Below are 22,299 nucleotides of genomic sequence, written 5' to 3' on the forward strand. Positions count from 1 at the left end.
TTTCTTTAAGATGATTGTAATTTTAAAACACTGTGGAAGGAAAAGTGTCAATTGAAAGAGACTTTATTTTTTTTTCTGCTCAACTGTGACATTTTCAAACTCCCTGGTACCGAAACACAGGCTGGCTGGCGTTGAGGCTGAAGCCAGGTATAGCTGCTTACTGATGTTAGGAAAAACTCAGTGGTTCCTACGGATAGGGTAAATACATTTTTCTGCATGTGGTGTAAACCTGTGTGGCTTATTAGCTGATTTACACACATCTAGATATGCTTTTAATGGCCATTTAGCACTAATTGTTAGTTTAACACAGCGTTGGCTATGTTGTGTTACGTTCCCAGCGCAGCCCCGTGCCGTGAGGCAGCCTGCCTCACGCAGCAGCTGCCTCCTTTAGGCTGAAGGACTTGGGCCTGGAGGAGCTGCTGCCAGAGCTGCTCTGATGGGCTCAAAAATCAATTTGGATTTTGCTTTACGGCTGCCACAGTGAAATGACACTGGCAGCAGACTGGGGGGGGGGGGGGGTGAGGCCGGCAGGCTAGGCCCCCGGAAGCAGGGGGCCTGCACCCGCCAGGCTCGGGCAGCTTTACCCTAGGAGCTATTTATCGAACCCTGTACGGGACAGGGCACCTTTTCCGAGTTATTAGAAGCGGCTCGTCCGCTGTCAAATCCAGTTAGTGCGTCATTTGGAGAACGGAGGCAACATCTGCGTCTAGATGGAAGTGCCGGATTGAGGGGCTTGGTGCAGCTGATGGTAATGGCATGCCCGTTCTTACGCCCCACAGATGTGCCATTCGTCCACCACCTCCAGCTCAAGCCAAGAGTAAAGCATAGACGGGGTACCAGCGGTTCCGGAAGACTGAGCAGACTCACCGTCCATGTGAAGAATTTTACTCTGCTTTAAACTAAAGGTAAGCGACATGCCCGATCTACTGGGCTAGGTCAGGCAGTAGGTTGTCACCACTTGGTCCTGCTGTCTCGCTAGAGGCCAGAGGACCTCACAGGGCCCACGCCCTGCTACGACGCCCCGGCAGAGCACAGACGCTGGCTCAGGGGGACCACCGGATAGGTCCTCCCCTGACCATCACGCTCGATCAGCCGACGGGCAGACAAGCAAAGCCGTTCCCGCTCCCTAGTAGCAGACATGCCGTGTCACGTCCGGTAGGTTTTGTGGGTGCCTGTTCCCCAGCAGGCAGAGCCACATCGGTGGCGATCATTAGACCGCCACCACGCCCAAATTTGACAGATCGCCACTGGGCCAGTGGCGTTGAGGGGGGTCCGGGATGCTTTTTTGTAAGCCAATTAGGGCCCCCCTTTACTGCCGATCGAAAGGATACTTTGACAGGGTGGAGGCAACTACTAGTCGCCACCGTCACACCTGGGACAGCTGTGCCCTTAGTTCCCCCGGTAGGGGTATCCGGCGGGACCACGAGGAGGTGTCACAGCCGATTCGAGCCCAGTTAGTGACTAAGAGAGTCATAGTTACTCCCGCCTGCCACTTAAACGTTTTGTTCGCAGCCAGGGCTGGTGCCGAGGCAGAAATCGTCCCTCCGCCCCCGGCCGCCAGGGGCCGCCGCAGCGCCCTGTTCCCGCTCCGCGCCGCCAGGGCGCAGCGCCGCCTCGCCCCCCCGCGCGCCCTCTCAACGGTCGAGGCTGGAGCGGGGGCGGGGCCGCGCGCGCGGGCGCCGCGGCAGGTAACGGCTGCGCGGGCGGGCGGGCGCTTGCCTGGGAAGCGGCGTTGTCGGCCCGCTGCGCAGCGGCCGGTCTCCCACGCTGCGGGAGGGAGGAGTCACACCAAGCGCAGATGTTGACCCAGCTGGTTTCTGAGGGGATAAAGTAACGGGAGAGAATTTGCTGCCCTGAGCTCACAATCTCTAAAATTACCTCCCCCCCCACCCCGCCCCAGCTATCCCCGGCCGCCGGGGCCTCAAAGGGAGCACGTTAAAAAAACGTGAAAAGCAGCATAAAGCCCCGTAAAGCAGCAGTTGTTCTGTGGGTGCATTGCGTAAAGGATCACTGCTTTCCAGGGCTGAGGTTTCGAGAGCGGCTGGTCTGATCCTGCTGATCAATAAGGAAATCGGTTCCGTTACGGCAGGAAAGGCTTCTTACGGCCTGCCTTCCCTTCCCTCTCCTGTACACAGAGCTGGATTTAAGGGGGGAAAAAAAGAAAAACCAACAAGCATTTTGCAGGGCCAGCAGTTTTCATCAGCCTCCTCACAATTAGCCAGGCTGGGGGAGAGGGGATGGGGGAGATGGGCCGTGATGCTCCCCGTGCTCACGGCATGCGATGAACCCTCATCATCCCCTGCGCCAGGAGCTGGTCCTGGCATCAGCAGGTCCTTTTAGAGCAAGCAGGCTCCCCTGAGGTTTAGGGTAAGTTGCTGTTGCTGAGGTAAGGCACAGTGGCTGTGTGGCTGCCTGTGGCACAGGTGTCCTGCATCAGTCCTGGCCTGGCACCTGTGAGCTGTGGTGCTGCCATGGGGAGGGCAGAGGGAGGGGCTGGGGAGTGCTACCCTTCCTGCAGCAGCAGTCTGGCAGCTACTGGTAAGTAAAAAAACCAGCTTTCTCCCTAAGGTATCCCTGAGTCTCTGATGGTTGTGATTAGTGGTTGTACAATCTCCCTCTCACCATGAAAAGAGCCTGTCAAGGAAAAAAAGAGTAAGATCCTTAAATTTCATGTTTCAGTGATTGGGTTTTCTGTGCTACATGCCAATTTTGGGATATCTTGCCCTCAGCGTTACTTGTGTGGCAGAGTAAGATTTAGCAACATTCACACTGAAAGTAGTCTGGAGTAATTATTTTTGGTTATGTTGCAAATGAAGACCTGCTGTAGAGACCAGGCGGTGTAAGAGGCCTGGTAACTTCTGCAGAACCCCAAATCAAATGGAACTATATATAATTAGCACCATTTTGTGTTTTCATATAAATGGCATGCTCTTTTCTTGAGTGTTGTGGTATGTATGATAGCACCTGTGGTCTCTGGAGTGAATTTTAGAACAGAAAAATGTGCTTTGAGTTAAGGCTGTTTTTATAGGTTGCTTAATTACAGTTTTATACTTAGTAGATTAGTTTAGCACATTAATGGACTTTAAGTCATAAACAACTTTAATGGGGTGCTGCATCTTTTGTAGACTTGCTACATGGATAACTATATATTTTTCAGTGAATATGTTACTGATAATACTTAAAACAGCTTTTTATTTAAGCCTTCATAAGTGCTGATGTACATCCTGCTGGTTGCTATTTAATATATGTCTGTGTGACCTTTTAGGTATGGTTGGGAGATACCCTTTCTGGAGAAGTGAAAAAGCTTGTGGTGTTTCACTGTCTTTTGCATTTTGTGGGATAAGTTCTACATGTGCTTCATCCAGTTTCTCTATAGCAGTCTGCTGTATCTTAAATGCATGTTATCACTTGCTAATGGCTGTAGGGTATTGGAGAGGTAAAAGATGGTTGAAGGGAAAATGCCTCCTGAAAGGGGCTGTTGTACCACAGTGGCGTGAAACATACAGTGATAGTTGCGTTCAGATCATGTCTGTTGCGTTTATTTCTTTTGTTTTGGTGTGTGAGGAGTGGCGGGCAATATTCAGGGTCTACCAAGAGGAAAATAAGTTGAATTCTTAGTGAAAGTTGAATTCTTAGTGAAAGAACTTAGTGAAGTTGAATTCTTCTGTCTTAGCAGAATTCTGTTACCTGTATGCAAGGGGAAAAGATTGAAATATCTGTTAATGTGTATTTGTGTCTAAAAATATGCAAGATGGAACATGGATTTTTCCCTTGCCTTGTAACTGCTTTCCCTGACTCAACTTAGGTTGGGAAGTCATTTTAAGTCTCTATCTTCTCCAGTAAGTCCATGTGAGGTGGACTTTCTGTTCCTCTTTTTGTGCATCTTATCATACTACTATCTTTCTCACTTCACTCATAAGAGTAATATTCCTACGCTCTGAGTGCGCTTTCCAGTCAGTAGGACTCCAATATGGTTTGCTTTGGATGATTTCTTTTCAACCTCTTCTCCATTTTCTCCAGAAAATGTTCTCTACCTTGCTCCCTCATCCCTTATAGTGTCATGCTCCTTCACTTATGTTGGCTCATAACAAATGTGGTTGCAGTCTTTCCTTGTCGAGGAGCCGCGAAAAGGGAGCAGAAAAAAAATGAACTGAAATTAACTTTGTGTTTGCCAGGCGAGACTGTATTTTTTGATTACAGTCAATTCCAAACTTGTAATATTAGATCACAAAGCAAGTCTTTTCCTGGATATGGCTTCTTCTGGATCTTTAAGGTCCTTTACCTGCAAAGGCAAACATGACACTTTTGCTGAAGCATTGCGAGCAAGCAGGTGTTGGTCCTGGCCGTATAAGCTTCTAGTAGAGGAGGCAATGAAGGTGGGGTCTAGCCACCTAGCAATGCAATCCCATACATAGAAAAAGAGACAGTTTCATAAAGGTTAGTACAAAACACAGTACTGATTATTAGAGAGGTATCACAAATTGTGTATTTCATTCTCTAAATATGAATTTGGGCCTCCCTTTATGAGCTACTGATTCGAGAGAATACTGTGATACTTTCCTCTACTCTTGTCCCATGACCAAAAAGATTTGTATTGAAGATCTGACAGCTGGAGTTTCGAAGCCTGTTTTTGGTCAAAACAAACAGTACAATACATGGCCAATAAAATACAGTAATAAAAGTTAGAAGGAAAGTTGTAGACAATGCTAGAGAGTTTTATATTGTAAAATATGTCAATGTAGAATTCAGTGAAATGGTATTTGTGCTCCTGTCGTTTTATGGGTTTGTTTTGGTAAATGAGCTGCCCCTTTGGGAAAAGAATGGACTGGTGGTGTTAAAGGCTGTTTGAAATCTGAAGCAAGGGTGGGAGATGTTTGCCTTGCTTCCCACCTTGGAAGCACTTACCTCCCTTCAGTCGATACTGACGGTTCCTGACAATCTTGTCGTTCCAGAAGGCGTTCTTGAGCTCGTGACGTTAGCTTTCAGGGAGGACAAGTGGTCTGGGAACTATGGAACTGTTTCCCGTCTGGCAGAGCGTTAGGTGCATTCCCCCTTGTTTAAGAAAAAAAAGACCAAAAAAACCTGCAGCTCTATATAGAAGGTGTCTAATAGGTGCTGATCTATTTCACTTGTGTAAGGTACACGTTTTTATTAAATCTCATTGTTTTGCAGCAAAATAATGCCTATACTACATGTTCTATTTGAGGCAACTTTTCTTAATTTAAACAGTAGTGTCAGGAGATATATGTGGAGTATTTTGTAGTGTTTGATCTTAGGTCCTAAAATTCCTCCTTTTATCTAGCACTAAATTTTTCCTCCACTCATTGCTATTTTAATACTGTAGCTTCAGAGTTTGAAGAAGGAAAGGCCACTTCCTGGTACTGAGTGTGTAACAGACCAGTACAGAGTCCAATTATGGTATCCAGAACTTAACAGCATTCCTTGATCTGTGTTTGTCAAGCTGTTTTAAGAAAGGGAGCCTGATGGTTGAGCTGGAGTTGTGCACCATCTTCCAGATACAAATATATGATCTCATAGCCACTATATCAGGTGAAAATCATTAGCTAGATTTCAAATGGTGGAAGACATCAGTTGTTGTTTTGCTTCTACCCAGTAAGAGCTGTAACCCATGAAACACAAATACAGATACCTGTAGTTTTGGAGAAGATGATGACATTCTTACATAGATAACTGGACCAGAAAAATTGTTTTTGCTATAGGTCAATGGAAAATATTTAGAGTGTTTTTTTTTCTTTCCACGGTGTTTTAACAAAGATTATTGATGGAAATCAAGCCTTCTAGTTCTTGCTGACAGGGGATTTCTGAGAACAGAAGAAACTGGGCATGTGGGCATTTACAGCTGCAGAAGGGACATCAGTGCTGGTATGTGGAGATGGAGGAAATAGTGGGAAGGCAGGATCACAGCATCTCTGATAGACTTGTGAAATTCCACTTCAGGCCGTCATTTAATAAAAATCTTAAGACAACCACAGACTACGTTGCTGCTGAAAATAGTGACTGTTAGCTATATGCTTTTGCTTCCTTAATACTGGCTGCTGAGGGATGAGGTGAATCAGTTTGCTGAGAGAAAAGAACAGACTTTACACCAGACTGGTATATGGGAATGTGATCCTAGTGCTAGCATGAGAGAGCAGGTGGGAAATGCATGTGCAGAGAAGGAGAGCAGAGAGCAGACTAGCTATCGGTGGCGAACAAGAACTACAGTTACTCAAGCCAATCGTGAACCCATAAAGTGCTGGACAGAACTAAGACCTTGATATGATCGTTGAATTTCAGTATGCTTTCTGTTTTAATGTACTGGTTTCATCAACCTGCTACAAAAATGGTCCGAAAGTAACTCTTTGTTTGCTTTTAGTTCCATTTTCAGCAAATGTTATTTAAAAACAAACAAACAGTTACACTGAGAATTACCACCCAAAAGTTGCTAGCAGGCGTGAGTCACATTTAAAGTTATGTCCTTTGGAACAACGTTTTTGCAATGTCTTGTTATTGCTAAAAATCAAAATCTTTGATTAGCAGTCCTATAGAAAGGCAAAGTGTGTTTTCAAATCTTACAAAAAAGTTTGCAAGGTATTGCAGAATGAATTTATGTCTCTCACAGGCAGAGAAAACTTCCCAAACACAGTAGTTATAAAGCTCTTCCAAAACTGTAATTGAGAAAATAACATTATGAAGGAAAATCTTGATGTGCCTTCTCCCTCACCTCAGGAAAAGACAAATAAAGGTTGTAACATTTGCTATTTGTGAAAATGTGTTTGGGTTTTTTACCTAGATGGCTGATCCCAACCATGATCTTAGCATATGTTGTCTCCCCGAAGGCCAGAATGGTGTTTTTGGGGGGAGGGTGTGTTTTTGTTCTTTGCTTGTTTTAACAAACAATATGCACTCCCACTTCATATTTATAGACAAAAAGTTGTTGCTAAGAGAGCCTCGAAGTGCCGATACCCTACTTCAAACTCAAATATGGCTAGCATTCAGCATAAGCAGCCTGCCAAGACTCTACGTAAATGTTACCTCCTTGGATGAATCAGATTATTGCTTCTGATTAGAAGACATATAGTGTAAAATAAGACATTATAGTGTATTCTTGGCTGCAAGTCTGGATCTTCCACTGCCAAAATGAAGATCAATCAGCTGTAAAACCAAACAGACTAGACAGCTTGGTATGCTCTCTCTGACTAAGAGAAGTGTCTTAATGAACGGTTATAGGACAAAGCCTCTCCTGCAGGTGGTTTCTCTAATTCCTACCATGTAGTATCTGTCTTTTGCTTGCCCTGCTCAGTTCCCCCTTTTGCCTGTGTGTGAGCATGTTCTTGTTATAGCTGATGTGGCTGTTATGTCAGTAACCTTGAGAGAAAAATCTCTCCAGTTCTGCCATCAACTTTTGCTGCACCAGTTTTTCACATACTGTACTGTTTTTGAAGCTTACTAGTATCTTGATTTCAAGAATTATTTTGAGCCAGTTTTAGGTATTGGGCAAAAAAACCCATCTCCATCCCTGGTAATGTTGCAGAAGTTACCCGACAGCCTTCTCTCTTCTAAAAGCTACTAAAAAAGGAATATTTTTTTCCTGAATAGGTAAAAAACACACATAAAAACCCTTCTGTTGTTGAAGTTACAATGATAATTTTTTTCTCCTGCATATTCAGAAAGAACCTGAATAAAGAATTTTTAACTGCCTATTTTTGGGGGGGAGGGTACCCACTTTAAAAATATTAGAAAGAAGATAGACGGCCAGAGAGAAGAAGGAGTATTTTCTGTAAACTAGAACTTGGGAGGCATCACAGACTGGGCACCAAAAATTCCTATGTGCTGAAAATAATCTCTGGAGTCTTTCCTTTTTAGCTATAGCTTTTTTCAATTTAAATGCAAGTGCCAGTGAGCATTAGAATACAGAGAGAAAATACTCCAATGGACTCTGTCATTCTTAACATTTAAAGAGCACAGATTCATCCTGATTGAAGTATACTATTTCATTAAAAAATTATACTGGAATGTGTGGATAGTTACATTTTTAGAGTTTAAAAACTTCTGCAGATGTGGAAAAAGTGCTTCTGTAAACATGAATACCCTTTTCTTTCCAAACTTTACGTGTACCCACAGAGTCAGAAAAGTTAGAAATGGCAGAGCCCTAGTAGGTGACTGGCTCCATTTCTGCACTACTTTTTGTACTGCAATCTCTTACTTAATTTGAATCCCAAGTATGGGAGCTCTCAAAAATTCTACAAGTGATATAGATATTACTAAAGTATCTGATAAAATTAAGCAAAAAAAATCAGACTTTTTTCATTTCTTTTACTTTTAAGTCTAACCAAAATAAGATTTTTTTTTCTTAGAATGCAGTTCTGTTCCAGTCCGCCTGAAAGATTTTTGCCCCCAGTTTCAGTCTGCTCTTTGTGTATAATAAGCACTTGTGAAAGATTATCAGACAGTCCAATGGTTTTTTTTTTTTTCATTAGCAGAAAACCCCATGAATAATAGATCTGCAATAGATTAGATTAAAAATTTTGTTCTTTGCTGTCCGCCACTCCCTCCTCCCCACCGGTGGTGTTGAGGTAACCGATCTGAAAATCTGTAGTAGATCTAGCCCATCTGAACCACCTTTGTTTCTCGGTTTCTCTCTGCCCCATAAGATTTTTCTAACTAAGTGCTCCCAATCTACAGACTGTGCTTTCTAATCACTGTGACTCAGGCTCCCTCCAGTGTCTGCCCCTCACCTAACTGGCCAGTTATTGGAAGCGAGAAGGAAAGGGGAGAGTCGGAGGAGCTCTGAGGGGGAACGTGGTGTAGCATCAGAAGAAATGAAGTTGCAGTTGAATGCTTAGGGATGTTGGTTGTAGGGGGAGACATGAATTTTGTTCTTTAGTCAAATCACTCCCTATGTAAGAGAGAGGTCCATATCCTTTAAAATCTTTTTTTTATTTGAAGCTGATAATTTCTTGTTGAATTACTATGGTGTTGATAAAGGGTGGTGTTTTCTTTTCCTCTCTGACAAATGTCAGAGGCCTTGGCCTCAGGCATGGCTGACAACAACCCATAAAGAGGAGGCAAGCATTACTGAATGACCAGACTTGGAAATCTGCTTTTTTTATTTGGCATTCATTCAATTTATTATATATACATACTTTAAGTCTGTACACAGTAAAATACAAAATAAAAGTGTTTTTTTATAAGTTACACAATTAAACAGCCACATTTTTAGTTTAGCCATCATTTAATTAAAAAAATCAGAAAAGGGAGAAAACTTGTTGAGCCATCTTTATACTCATTCACAATAACCTTGGTATAAAATATCCATACAGAGTAAGTGTACAAAATAGTGTACAGTTCATATAAGCTGTTCAAAGACAGCAAAGTTCAGTCAAAATCAAAGAGGCACATCCACTTTCCTCTGTCCACATAACCGATAGCAGAAGTAAAGCGGAAAATAAGTACAGGCCTATGAGCAAGAAAATGATTTAGACAGTGCTTCATATATAATATTGATGCATAAATTAAAATGAAAAACATATAAACATATAAGGTTTCCATTACACAAGGCACACTATTACTTGAAAAGTCATTCCAGTGATTTCAGTGGGTCTGCTCCTGAAGTATCGTGCTATTCAGTTTCAGTAAGGAAGGAAGGCAGTATTTTGTCTTCATGCCTCATTAGCATTACTTAATTTTGGAGGAAAGGCTTGCTAAATTAGACCGGTCTTCAGGTTTTTGAAGTCTTAATAGTAGCTTGAAATTCATTTGAAATGTAGTAAAAATGGCCACCTTTTTTTTGGTCTGGAAAAAGCATTTCACTCTCAATAGAATACTTTCCTCCTTGCTGTAAAGCAAGGACCTGTCTGTTGATTTATTTCAGGAGTGTGTAGCTAATTGACCAAATTTTGGTTGCTAAGAAAAGACAGTTATGACAAGGTTAACAGATGCTGTGGTTATGAAAACCACCACATGGGCAAATACGGAATACCTAAGAGTAGGAGGGCTTGTGGCTATGTGATAAATAACCAGCACTGGAGGACCATGTGGACATTCAGGAGGGACACCACCTCTTCAATTTATAGCACTTTGTGTTATTTACATCTTTGCAATGTCCCTATGTGATGGTAGGGGCAGGCAGGTGATCTAAGAGACTGTTATCTCCTCCTCTTCCTCTTCCCCATCATCATCCTCTTCCTCTGAGTCTGAGAAGTCCGAAGGTTTGCTGGGGCTGCTAGAATGGGATGGAGAGGGAGACCTCTGGGATTCCAGTCTGTCCCTCAAGTGTAGGTGCTCTGGGGACTGGTGGTAGGTTAAGGGATGTCGGGGACTGGGTGGGCACATGGGAGGAACTTCCTCCTCTTCCTCTCCTGAACACTTCTTGCCTACGTCACTGAGGTCTGGGTGAGGGTTGAATTTGGTGGGCAAGGTTTGTTCTCTGCAGCCACCGGAAGAGAGGAGCTCTCTTTCTTTGGAGTTCCTCCACTTCATCCTTCTGTTCTGGAACCAGATCTTTACCTGGAAGGGAAGCAACCCATAAATGATATAGTTCGGTAAAACAAGGACTCGGAAACTGCTTTTTGGAGGCACCCTTGAGCCCTGCTCATGTCTGAACTGAGGCTGACAGGAAACACAACCCTGACCCCTGGGGACCCTCAGTAAGGAGGCACGGCAAGTGGTCTGGCCTGCCCTGCCCACCCAGCCAGGAGTCACACTGCTCTCTTGTCTGCTATACACAGCCCTGCAGCTCGCTCTGGATTTTCTCCTGGTGATGGGCAGCTCTCCCCACTCCCAGCTACCTTTCCCTGTTCTGCTCTTGAGCTGCTCCTCCCCTTGCCCTGGCCCAGCCTGGCCCCGCTCACCTGCGAGTCTTTGAGGCCCAGTTTGGCTGCCAGCTTTTTCCTGTCGGGCTTGCTGATGTACTTCTGCTTCTGGAACATCTTCTCCAGCGCCTTGCGCTGCACATCGGAGAAGACGGCGCGACGCAACATGCCACGGCGGGGCTTGCCACGGGCCGCCAGCGGCCACGAGAAGGTGCCAGGGATGGGCACCACGGAGGAGGCGGCTGGGAGAGATTGGGACAGTGGTGAGCTGGACCCACGCACCCTTGCTCCCAGTCGCTAATTCCTTCTCCATGCTGTGTTTTCTTCCCCTGCTCCCATGCCATCCAGCCTTATACTCCCTCCGTGCCTCCCAGTGAATGGGCTAGCACCTATCAACCTGCAGCACTGAAAGGAGCTTGATACTTAAATAACTGTCCCTTTTCAGCAAGTGATAGCAGGGATTAGATATATCAACTGAAACGTGTAAAATGTATCAATAGTGGCCTGTTTTGTTAGGAGATTCAAAGGTCGGCAGCCTGAAAAGGCAAAGCAAGGGGTACCGGCTAAGATAGAGGTATAATAAAAAAGCTTTCTCTCCCGCTCAAAAGTGTTTGATTTTTTTTCAGAAGCTTTTATCATTTCAGGCACTTTATTATGCTTGAGATGAAAATGAGGACTTTTCTGATTCGAACAAAACCAGTCCTCTACAGATGCAGTTTTGATCAATCAGTATTCATCTTTTTATATTAATCTTCCCCCCCCCCAAAAAAAAAAACTTGGAGAATTCAATCCGAAGACATGAAAAGTAACAGCTAATTAGCACATTGTGTGGTTCTCAATGGCATTGGTATGATAAAAAGGGCAGAGTTTCCCCTTAAAAAAAAGAGGGGGGGAAAAAAACTCCCCAAGAGAGACAGAGATGCTAATGAAGCGTGAATGGTAATTGTGTAGTAATGAACTAACAGAAAAAGACTGAGGACAAGCAGCTAACGCCATATATTATTGGAACAAAAGAGATTTACACTTTCAAACTAAACACAACGGCATGCCAGGCTCCTCGGGAGAATACTGATGGCACAATCGTCTCTTTCCCCAAATCATTTTCATTAAATGGACATGAAAAGCTATTTATAAAGCTCAAGTTGTTTTTGTTAGGCTATTCACATGCTGGAGAAAAGGAGCAAATTCCATTATCAGCAGCATGAATGGAAGAGCTTGGGTTATTTTTTTCCTCTCTTTCCTTCCCTGTTTTCTTTTTAAATTAATAGCTTGTTTGTGTAATTAGATTTTTTTAATTTGTTGTCTCCAAATCATAACGCTTTACTGCTACAAGAATAGCATCTCGATAGCCTGTGGGGTTTTTTTTTCCTGTTTCTCTTTAACTCTCTGTCGATAGGGGCGATTCTGCCGTCCGGATGACCGTTTTCGGTCGAAGTGTGAAGAAATGAAGTTAGATACCCAAGGTGGACAGGGAAAGGGTTAATACGTGTCGGAGGTGGAGGAGGAAAGTCCCGCACTTGCCTGCTGCCCGTTCCTTGGGCGCTGCCGATCCGCGTGTAAAAGCGACTGACTTTACTGGGGGCGGATGAACGGCGGACCCCAAGTTGGAAGTGGAGGCGCGCAGCGGGTTGGCTCCGTGTACCTGCGCGGAGCTCCGGGCGGGGGCGGATTTGGGCTGGGGGGCGGATTTTGGTGGTTTTGTGAGTGTTTTTTTGTTGTTGTTGGTTTTTTGGTTTTGTTTTTTCCCCCTGTTTTTCCTCGCTCGCTCGCTCCCTCCCTCCCTCCCTCGCTCGCTGCCCGGGGCCGGGGGCGCGGCGCGGCGGCGGGAGCTGGCCACCCGGGTGGTGGTGCTGAAAGCGGCGCGGGCGGCGGCGGCGCCGGGAGCCGGCCGCCCTGGGGGCTGCCCGCGCCCCGCTGCGAGGGGGAGCCGCCTCGCCTGCGCACCGTGACAGTTCCGGCTAATTTGCCGGTCGGGGGGGAATGGGAACGAGATGTCAAGCAGTCACTGCTTGTGCTAAATAGGGCATCAAATTGGCGCGACTGATTCTTGAATGTTGTACTCTGTCCAACCTCTGAACTAGAGCATAACCCCCGGGGGTGGACGGAGAAGTATGGCTGGGATGTGCTCGGAGCGGGGCAGGAGGGGGTGGGAGGAGGGAGACAACGCTAGAATGCAGGCGAGGGAGGGAGGGAGAGACTTTTAAAGACCTACCTGGAAAATAGGAAGATCTGATAAAAGGCTGGAAGGATCCTTCAAAGTATGGAAAGGAGAAAGTCTTTGGAGGGACGCTCTGAAGCAACGCAGGGGAAGTTTCTAGTAAATAAATAAAATTAAATTAAGGAACGAGTTACCATCGGTTGGATTCGACCGATGGCAAGGCGAAAGTGGTAGGAACGACAAAGTTTGGTGTGGCGACTGGTCTGACGAGCAGTGCGGTACTTCTTTCCCGAGAGGCACACGGGGCTCGGAACCCGCTTGGAAAAGCGGTGCTTTCGCTGGGATGGTTTTCGCTGGCAAACCAGCACCCGGAGGCCAGCGCTGTCAGGGGGCTCGTGTGCGGGACCAGCCCGCCGCCGCTGCCGCTCACGCCGCGGGCAGGGCGCCCGGTCCTCTCGTCCGCCCCGCGGCCTCTGCGGGGACGCCGGAGCGGGGCTAGCAGTCCGCCGGCGCTGCCCCTCGCCCTTAAGTACGCGCGCCGCGGAGGGGCTCTGCAGCGCGGCCCTGGGCGCCCCCTCCCCCTGCCAAAGCGTCGTCCCCCCACCCCCACCCCCCCGGCCGCCTCCCCCCGGGGCTCTCGTGGCTGCGGCGCCGGCAGCGGCACACACGGGCTCGGCCGGCGGCGGCGGGGCGCGGCCCTTACCGGCTCGGGGGGTGGAGGACAGGATGGCGTTGACCCCAAACTTGAGGAAAGTGGAGTCGCTGCTGGAAGAGACGGAAGTCTGCGGCGAACAGATCCTCCTAGTGCCGGCGGGGGTGGAGCTGGCGAGCTCCGGCGTCCCCGCGTCCGTCCTGGCCGCCGAGCTCGGCGGGGACATGCTAGGCGGAGGGGCAGTCCTGGGCAGGTAGCTGGCGGGCCTGCTGATCCGGATCAGATCTTCCACCAGGAAGCTGGAGTGGCTAGAAAAAGCCGACTGCAGCGACTGAGGCAAGGTCAGGGTGGGAGTCGGCCGCAGCAGGTTGGGGTAGACAGGCGGCGGAGCTATGAGGCTCGGGAACATCATCGCAGAGGCTGTCCGCGGACCCGGGCTGGGGCCGCCGGTTGGCTGGTTTGTTTGTTTTTCTGCTTTGCAAACCTCGTTAGTAAAGATCCAACTAGCAAGTCTGGCAGGGCTCTCTCTGCCCTTCCTCCTGGATGATGGGTTTTATAGCGGTCAGCGCCGCGGAGGCTCTTTCAAAAGTGACAGCGCGAACAATGGGGTTCAACAAAGTTCTCCACTTGAGCTTCATTCACCGCGAGCTGCGGCCGCGCTGATTGGTGCAGGGGGGCAATTTATGATTGGATTAGACTTCATAAGCAAGCGGCGCACAATGGCCCCGCAACAAAGACAGCGCAGTCATCAATTTTGCATATTGACCGCCTCTTTGGAACACATCGCTCCAAAGGCTCCCAGCAGGGTTTTGTTCAGAGGCAACACACACAGGCTAATTAAATGCCTATTTAAAAGTTTCGAATGACATCTTGCCTCGTAGAAAGGGAATTATTTAAAGAAAGCACTAAATTTATTTGCTGCTCCCCTGCTGGGTTTAGGAAATAAATCAATAAATATTCATATAAACTTATCTACGGGCTGTCAAAAAGCACCATTTTTGTATAATGGAAAACACAAATTAGAAAACATGGAATTAAACTCTACTGATGGATAAAAAAATCTGAGATCGGGTCCGGTCGTGGTTTGAGCGGGTTCTGCTCCGTGCTCTTAGCGTGCAGCGCGATTCGCGTACTCGTACGTACCGTCGCGTTACTTTTGCTATCCGCGCCCCAAGCGTCTGGTGTAAACGGAGTTTGAGGTACCCACCTCTACTTTCAGGATTCAAGAATCGTAAGAGTTTTAGGTACTTGTGCTCGGGCAAGAGACTTGCGAATATCAAACTGAAATGTAAGCCTTAGTGTAGCTGATAAGAACTCAGTCTGAGGAAAGCCGGACATTGAAATATAAACGACCGAGACAGCTTTGTAGGAAGCGACCAATCCCCTCAGGTTCTCTATCTGTTGGTCCGCTTAACCTCACCTACGTGAAAAAATAGTCGAAATAACTACTCTTTGGCCCTGAAAATGAAGGTAACATTGTGACATTTTGATCCGTGTGGCTAAAGTAATATTATTCTGACCTAGTACTGCTTTCTCAATGCCACTTCTTAAAAATAGAGCTCGAAGCCTTCTCAACTCCGAGAAATTCACCTGAAGTGACTTTCTGTATAAGTGTGCGTGCAGAATTTCTGGAAGTATACTCAGTTCGGTGCCACGGACCTGGAAGTCCGTTACTTTGCTATGAGGGACAAATGACATTGTCTAATGGAGAAGTAGAAAACAGGGATTTTCTGGCAGATAGTTTTTTGTTTTGGTGGCAAATATCGAAATACGCGAAAGTGGAGTTAATTTCCTTTGGAGCTGGGTGATGAAAGCAACTATTGAGACTGGTTTTACCTGATTTCTCTGTTAAAGAATATAACAGATGTGTTAAATGTCCTATGTTTTAAAAGCACCCTATTCAGTCCTTTGGTGTGGCTGAACCTTTGCAAGCAGAAGTGTGCAGCTCAACCATGCAGCCTTTATCCTATTAACCATGAACTAACTGTCACCTTCAGCTGTTTTCCCTTTTTACTTTTTAACACAAAGCTTTCTCAAAAATCTTATTAACCAGCTTTATTTCTCTCGATGGTTTTTGTCCGGACGTTTTGTGTTGATTATCTCCATGTCGATGCTTTAACCATTCAATAAAAGTGCATCTGCGATTTATATCACATTAAAGAAGAAAGAAAGTCTGTTAAACCTCTCCCTTGATTCAAATCAAGAAGTTATTTATTAGAGAGGACGGAATCAGCCCTCGAAATGATATGATGCTGACAAGTTTTTTTCTAGCGTTACACGCGAGCCTCCAGCAGCAGCGTCTGCGGCAGGCTTGCTTGGCAGCTCTGCTGCGCGAAAGCATCACTTAAAAAAAAAACCCTGACGGGCTTTCCCTTAGTTTTATTACTCCTGACGTTTAGCAGGTGAGGAAAGGGGGGCCGAGGCGCGGGCAGCCCCACCGTGGCCGGGGGCGGCGGGCGGCCCCCGGCACCTGCCCTCGCCGGCGGCGCCGCCTGGGCACCGCCGCGGCTCCCGGGGGGGCTGCCCAGCCGGCCCTCTCGGGCTTCCTCCTCCCCCCCGGCTTCTCCGGGGTTATCTCAAGCCCATTTATATGCATAGCTGCTCTCAAGGTGTTATTTATCAAGCGAGTGGAAGAGCGGCAAATGGAAAAAAGCAAACAGGGCTTTCCCAATAAAAATAATGGGCTGACACCCCCCGACGAGCACGCGCACGCACACACAGGCACTGCCTCTGCCGCGTCTCTTTCTCCCCCACTCCCCGTCTCCCTCTCTCCCACACACACACACACACACACACACACACACACACACACACACACACACACACACAGACACACACACACACACACACACACACTCCTGCGCTCCCCTCGGCTCCGCGCTTCCCAACACAACCCCGGCGTCTCGGAGCAGCCCGGGCGGATCTGAGAACACTTAGTTTTTACAGTCATTATACGTCCCTTTGAGATGATTTACTCCTTTCTTTACATATACACTGGGGGCATTTTGCCTCACTATAGACCAACTGCTGCTAATTTCACTGGTTTAAAAAAAAGGGTCTGACATTTTCTGGAAGGTTGGGTCAAGCGCATGCTGGGGCACACGTGGACCCAGTTCCTTGTGATACGTCTTAGCACACTCATAAAGAATTCCTTAAGCACCAAGGCAAAAGGGACTAGACATCTATTGAAAGGGAAGATAGACCATAAGAAACCAAGAAATCAGACGAAAGGATCTTATTTTAAGTGATCTCCTTTGGAAGTTTCTTTTCAAAGGCAGTGATCATTTAAGAGAAGGGAATTCTAATGTCTGGAGATAAAACCTGTGACTAATGCCGTTTGACCTATGCTCATGTGGTTTTGTGCTTCCTGCCATTCATTTTAATGTCGTTATCTTCAAATTTATTTCTTAAAAGTCACTCACTTTCTTTGTCGCCCCCACTTAGGCTAAAAAAAGAAAAACGCGGGGAGGGGGGTAGGGCTCGAAGCCTGCGTGTGTCCCGGTGCGAGGCTGGTAATCTGCATGAAATTGGGAGAGCCAGCGCTTTAAATCCGGCGACCGAGCAGCGCGCCGCGGCCCCGAGAGCGCTTCCCCGGATGCCCAGGACGGTGGCAGCGAGCGCCGGCCCCGTGCCCCGCGTCGCCGCCGGGGCCGGGCACGGGCGTCCGGGGAGCCCCGCGCGGGGCCTTCGGGAGCGGGGGGACGCGGGCTCTTCCGCCGCGTCGTAGCCGGGGACAAGCACAACCAGCCCCGGGGACGCGGACCGTCCTCACCGGGCAGCGCTGCTCCTCTGCGGGCGGTCGCGGCGCCCCGGCGCGGGGGAGCGGCGGCCCCGGGGGACGCGCCGTCCCGGAGCCCGGCGGCGGCGGCGGCGTTTGCAGGCTCCCTAATGCTGCTCGTCGACCTCGCGGAGAGCCTGAATGGGGGCTGCAGGGGCGAGGCTGTATTAAGACACCTAAGGCTTCACCTTTAGAAATCAGCACAAGGAACAGTAACTGTTGGTTCGTTCAAAGCTTTTCTAGATTCCCCCTTTTCTTGAAAATCCTTCTATTGTGCCAATCAAGCAGATGGTTTGCAGGAAATATAGCTTGGCCCCAGTGACCGAAACTAATTTTAACTAGCTTTCCAAGCCTGGCACGTTTGTTTTGCTCTTACAAAATAGCTAAAAAAACAGCTGGCAAGGGTGAATTAAACCCATTAAAGACACATTTATAAGAAATTATATTCACATAGGTTGCTTGAACCCCCCTAAGAGGGGAGAGATGAGCGTATTGAAATGAAAATGTCCCCGAACACACTACCCTCCTTAACATCGCCTGAGAGTCTCAAAACATTTTACTAAATAGATTAACTTGACTATTGTTTCGCATCACATTTATCAGCTTCATTAAGTGAATAGCTGAACAAATATATTACGCATGCATGAAAAGCTCTTTTGGGGGCTGCCTTATTGTGTCCTCAGCCCTGACAGGTGGTTAACTGTGTTTCTCTCTCCTCTCCCCCTCTCTCTCTCTGCGCAAAGAAAGAGGGATCTTGGACAGAGCGCACAGCCCAGACTTGGCAAAGGGACCTGGAGGGGAGAGTTACTTTCTTTTCCCTCGCCATTCATTCCGGCCAGCCCGGGGTGCATACAGTCTGAAATGCAACCAGATGATCTGATCATGTCAGAAGTAATTAACTTTAGTTTAGTCTCTGTGTCTTGCTTGTGCTTTACTAACTCCTTCCAAGCCTGTTTAATTTGCGTCCTTTCTTCCCAATTTGATTATTTTTGTCCACTTCGTCCTTTTATCTTTTCCTCAACCTCTACCTTTGTTTAAAAAAATAATCTGCGGTTGAACAATCCCTCTTCTTTCTTCTCCACTGATCTGTCTAATAAACAAACAAACACACAACCTCCCTAAAAGCAACTCCTTTCATGAGCTAAGATTTGCACATTTTGGAGAGCTAGGATTTGCAAAATGCAATATAGTGTTTTACTCCTTGCCTTAATTTCATGATCATTTATTGTGGTGGAAGCTAGCTGGGAGCTGGTCAATGATTACTCAGAGCCTCAGATCCTGGAGGCCACAGCTCTGCTTGTTTGAGTTATGGTCAACAGTTTCTGAGTTAGACTGCACATATGAAGCATGGAGGATTAGAGAACAGACTACTACCCAGTTTTACTTTTTCCATTGCATGTTTTTAATGTTCTCCTAAAGAAGCTATGAATAATTAAAAGATTCTCCTTTTAAAATCAAGTCCTAAACCTGCTCCTACCAAATTACTCCAAGCCAATGTGGTGACCCTTTGCTTAGGTCAATGGCAAACTTATCAGCTCAGATGCATTCATATCTCTAGTTGATGGGTAATTTTATTTGTTAAGTGCTTGGAGTTTAGGATCCCATTATTTTTTCACTCATAAAGCCCCATTTCTGCTCCCCATTTTCCAGGTTATAACATGAAAGACGAACTTCCAGGAAAGGACTTGATGTCGGGACCTTGCCTGAGGGGCAATTCAGCAGGAGAATGAATGTGTCCTGGAGGGATTCTGGGGGTTCGGGACAGCAAACTTTCAGGTTGCTGTCACCTTAGACTGATGGTTTAAAATGGTTTCCTGTCCTTGTTTTTCTCTAGTGAAGTGGTGTGTGATGGAGAAAGGGCAGCAGTGGGCTGCAGTGAGAAAAGGGAAGTGACCACCTTCCTTTCACAGCAAAGCCCCCCCCATGTCAGGAGAGTGACAGGCTTGGGGCCCTGAGCCCACGCACTCCTTTGACGCCTGCAGCAAGATCGGACACCATCTTTCAGAGACTGCGCTCCATCCCTGGGCCTGCTGCAGGAGAACGTAGAGCTCTGCCTCACAGGGAAGGAGGAGGGCAGAAGCTTTTAAGCACCCTGTAGGATTAAACCAGAACCTTCCTTTACCTTTACCCTTTTTTTAAAAAAGGTCAGGCCACGACCCCTTAAGATTCCTTGACTTTTACCATGCCAGACAACTGATCTTATGCTTCCTTCGGGCTTAAGCTCCAAGTGTGTAGGTAGCTGGCAAACTGTAGGGCATCCGTAGAGGACACTATCTATACAGACCCCTTCAGAGAAGATGCAACACTTGATGTTTCCAGAAAGAGGAGCTGTTTTTTTGTGGATGTTGACATGAACTAGATAAGGGGATGGAGTGCACTTGATTTCTGGAGCTCTGACTGAAGGAAAGGGCTGACAAACTTTGTCCCTCAGTGTTTACCTCTATAGAGCCAGTGAGAAAGGAGAGAGCAAACAGTGGTCCACGTGTTCTGCTCCTGGTTACTTTGTGAAAATTGGAAGGTCAAATGAAAGAAGGCAGTTGTATTTCTGTTTGTCTTTCTGGGGTGCTTTTTGCCAAGGGAGATGTTTCAGGTGGAGAAAACCAAGGAGAACGGAATGATAACGACAGAGGAACGAATAGCTTCATAGTCTTCTGTACCATGGACATCGCTCCAAGCTTCTCAAGTTTAAGTCTCTGGATTCAGGACCACTAATTCCTAGCAGAGCAAATAGCTTTTGCACTGGAGCTCAACTCGTGAGAAAGAGTTGTTCTCCTTAGAAAATATTTGCCTCACTGCAGAGGCTAGAACAGGCTTGCATTCTTCTGGGCCTTGCTTTGCATGCAGGGTAATTTCACTGTGTTCAGAGATAAAAGTCCCTTTCACTTTGTCACAAGGAAAAGCTGATGAGGTTCTGATTTCACTTACCCTTGTAAAACTTCCCTGAAATAACAAAGACCAGAATCTTCCTGACAGGAGTTTAACCAACCTGCAGCAAGTGCTTTCCTTCTTAGAGGATTCTGTTTCTTTCTAATGAACAGAAAAAATGGTTTGCTTGTTTTCAACCAGCTATGAGAATGGATAGATATGTGGTGGGATGCGTCCGAATTTTCTGCTTGTGTCTTCAGCTTTTTGAAAGCAAATGGGAATCTCTAGGAATAAGTGTCATGCAAGTGTGTAAAAAAACTCGCTCTGTCAAAGCTGAAGTTGGGGCAAAACTCATGCTAATTTCAATTTTAGGATTAAGCCCTAAAAGAATATGAATGTACTTGTCTCTTTTCAGTACTTGGTCAGGAGTGTTTAAATACTGCAGGGAAATATCAAAGGAGAGTGAAGTTTAGTTTAGTTAGACAGCCAGGATGTCTGAATTGGGTCTTCACAGTCTGAAATAGGCTTTCTCAGATTTCTGGTTATGCCCATAGAAATGAGAACTACTGTAAGAAAATCATGTCTTGCTGGTTATGTTCACATTTTGAGCTCTCACTGTGACTTCTGTGTCTGTCTTCTCTTTGCTTTTCCTTTTCCTTTAAGAAGTGGAAGAGGCTAGAGAGCATCAAAGTTTTTGTTTCTAGAAGGGTCTTTAGGGATGCTGGATAGGATTTAGGAGATTTTAAATTGGACTTGAAAAAATCTGGTAAGGTCAGATTGTCCTGGCAGTGTTAAGCATTGCTCTCATGGCAGGGTGCAGGGGGGTCAGGCATGCAGCCACGGTGCTAGTAAGTGCAAGTGTTGCACCCCTGGTGCTGACGCAGGAGCACTGTATTACCATCCAGTTTACTCATCTGCAAATGTCTTTGAAATAGATTGTACTGGTTTATTTTTCAAATAGTAACATTACTCAAACATGGTGCATCTTGGTTAGTCAAACTAACAATTTAGCATCTATTTGGCTATGAACAAGGGGTGAAATGTGCTCCTTTTAAGCAGCCATATTCTGGGCTGCTACTCATCAGACATAGGAAGGTCAGGAGAGAAGATGCTCATGTAGCTTTAAGTTACATTTGCATTCTCATGATTCTGGGATGTTTTGGGAGAATAAGTAGCTCTCTAGTGTATTCTAGAAAGTCTTAGCTTAGGTTTTAAATAAAAGTCTATGGCCTCAACTGCCAACCTTTATCAAGTTTTCCCTGATGGTGTCATACCAAAAAATTGTTTATCCTCCCTTTTTGCTGGAAGCTTACTGTGTCTGCTGAAAAATCAGCAGAGGGGAATGTATATAGGCAGGGTTAATTTGCTGTCTTGGGTCAAATCTTCTTTTGACTGGCAGTTTAAGCAAAAAGACTGGGCTCTTGCTCTGGAGCAGTTAATATAGGCCTTGTCTCCTAGAGAGTTCATAGCAGAAGAATTGCTAGCAGAAGCAGGGGAGGGACAGGACAGGCACAGAAGAATGGCAATGTTTTCAGCCACTACTGCCTGTGAAAGCTCTGCGTGGGCAGCAGTGCTGCCGAGGCTCTTCTCAGGGCTGGGTGTGAAGGTCTGACCAGGATGCAGACTGAGACTGCGAGTGTCCCATGATTTCTGAAAAGAAGAACAGAAGGAGATCCTCTTGCTATCTTCTCCAATTGCTACGATAGCCCTCAGCCAAAGAGAAGGCTTTTTGATATCAATTCTGATGCTCCAGCCTTAGTATTTAAAAGACTGTTTGAAGTAGGATAAAATAGGTCAGGGATTTGCAAGATGTACTGATATGAGCAAAATGATGTAGTAACTGGATATCTTTCTTTGTATAAACCATTTCATACAATGGTTTGCATCTGGTCTCAGGCACAACAGTACCAAACGGGACTGACTCTAGACTGGACTGGTTTGAGATCAAAATTCAAAACTGGGGTATTTGCACTCCTAGCAGATGGATCAGGCTATGAAACAGTCTCACTGTTTCCAGGAAAAATGTATGGAC

The 22,299-nt window shown here is 46.4% G+C and overlaps 1 protein-coding gene across 1 annotated transcript; it reads right to left on the minus strand.

Annotated features, from left to right (window-relative positions):
* Positions 1–9,856: 9,856 nt before the first annotated feature.
* On the minus strand, positions 9,857–14,077 carry DBX1 (developing brain homeobox 1). Its single transcript, XM_026094548.2, has 4 exons — positions 13,676–14,077; positions 13,027–13,128; positions 10,854–11,056; positions 9,857–10,509 (listed from the first exon to the last, which is right to left on the minus strand). The coding sequence occupies exons 1-4, from the start codon at positions 14,034–14,036 to the stop codon at positions 10,138–10,140; spliced, it is 1,038 nt and encodes a 345-aa protein (XP_025950333.1). The 5' UTR covers positions 14,037–14,077; the 3' UTR covers positions 9,857–10,137.
* Positions 14,078–22,299: the final 8,222 nt, after the last annotated feature.

Source organism: Dromaius novaehollandiae, chromosome 5, assembly GCF_036370855.1.
Source record: "Dromaius novaehollandiae isolate bDroNov1 chromosome 5, bDroNov1.hap1, whole genome shotgun sequence".
NCBI classification, from domain to species: domain Eukaryota; kingdom Metazoa; phylum Chordata; class Aves; order Casuariiformes; family Dromaiidae; genus Dromaius; species Dromaius novaehollandiae.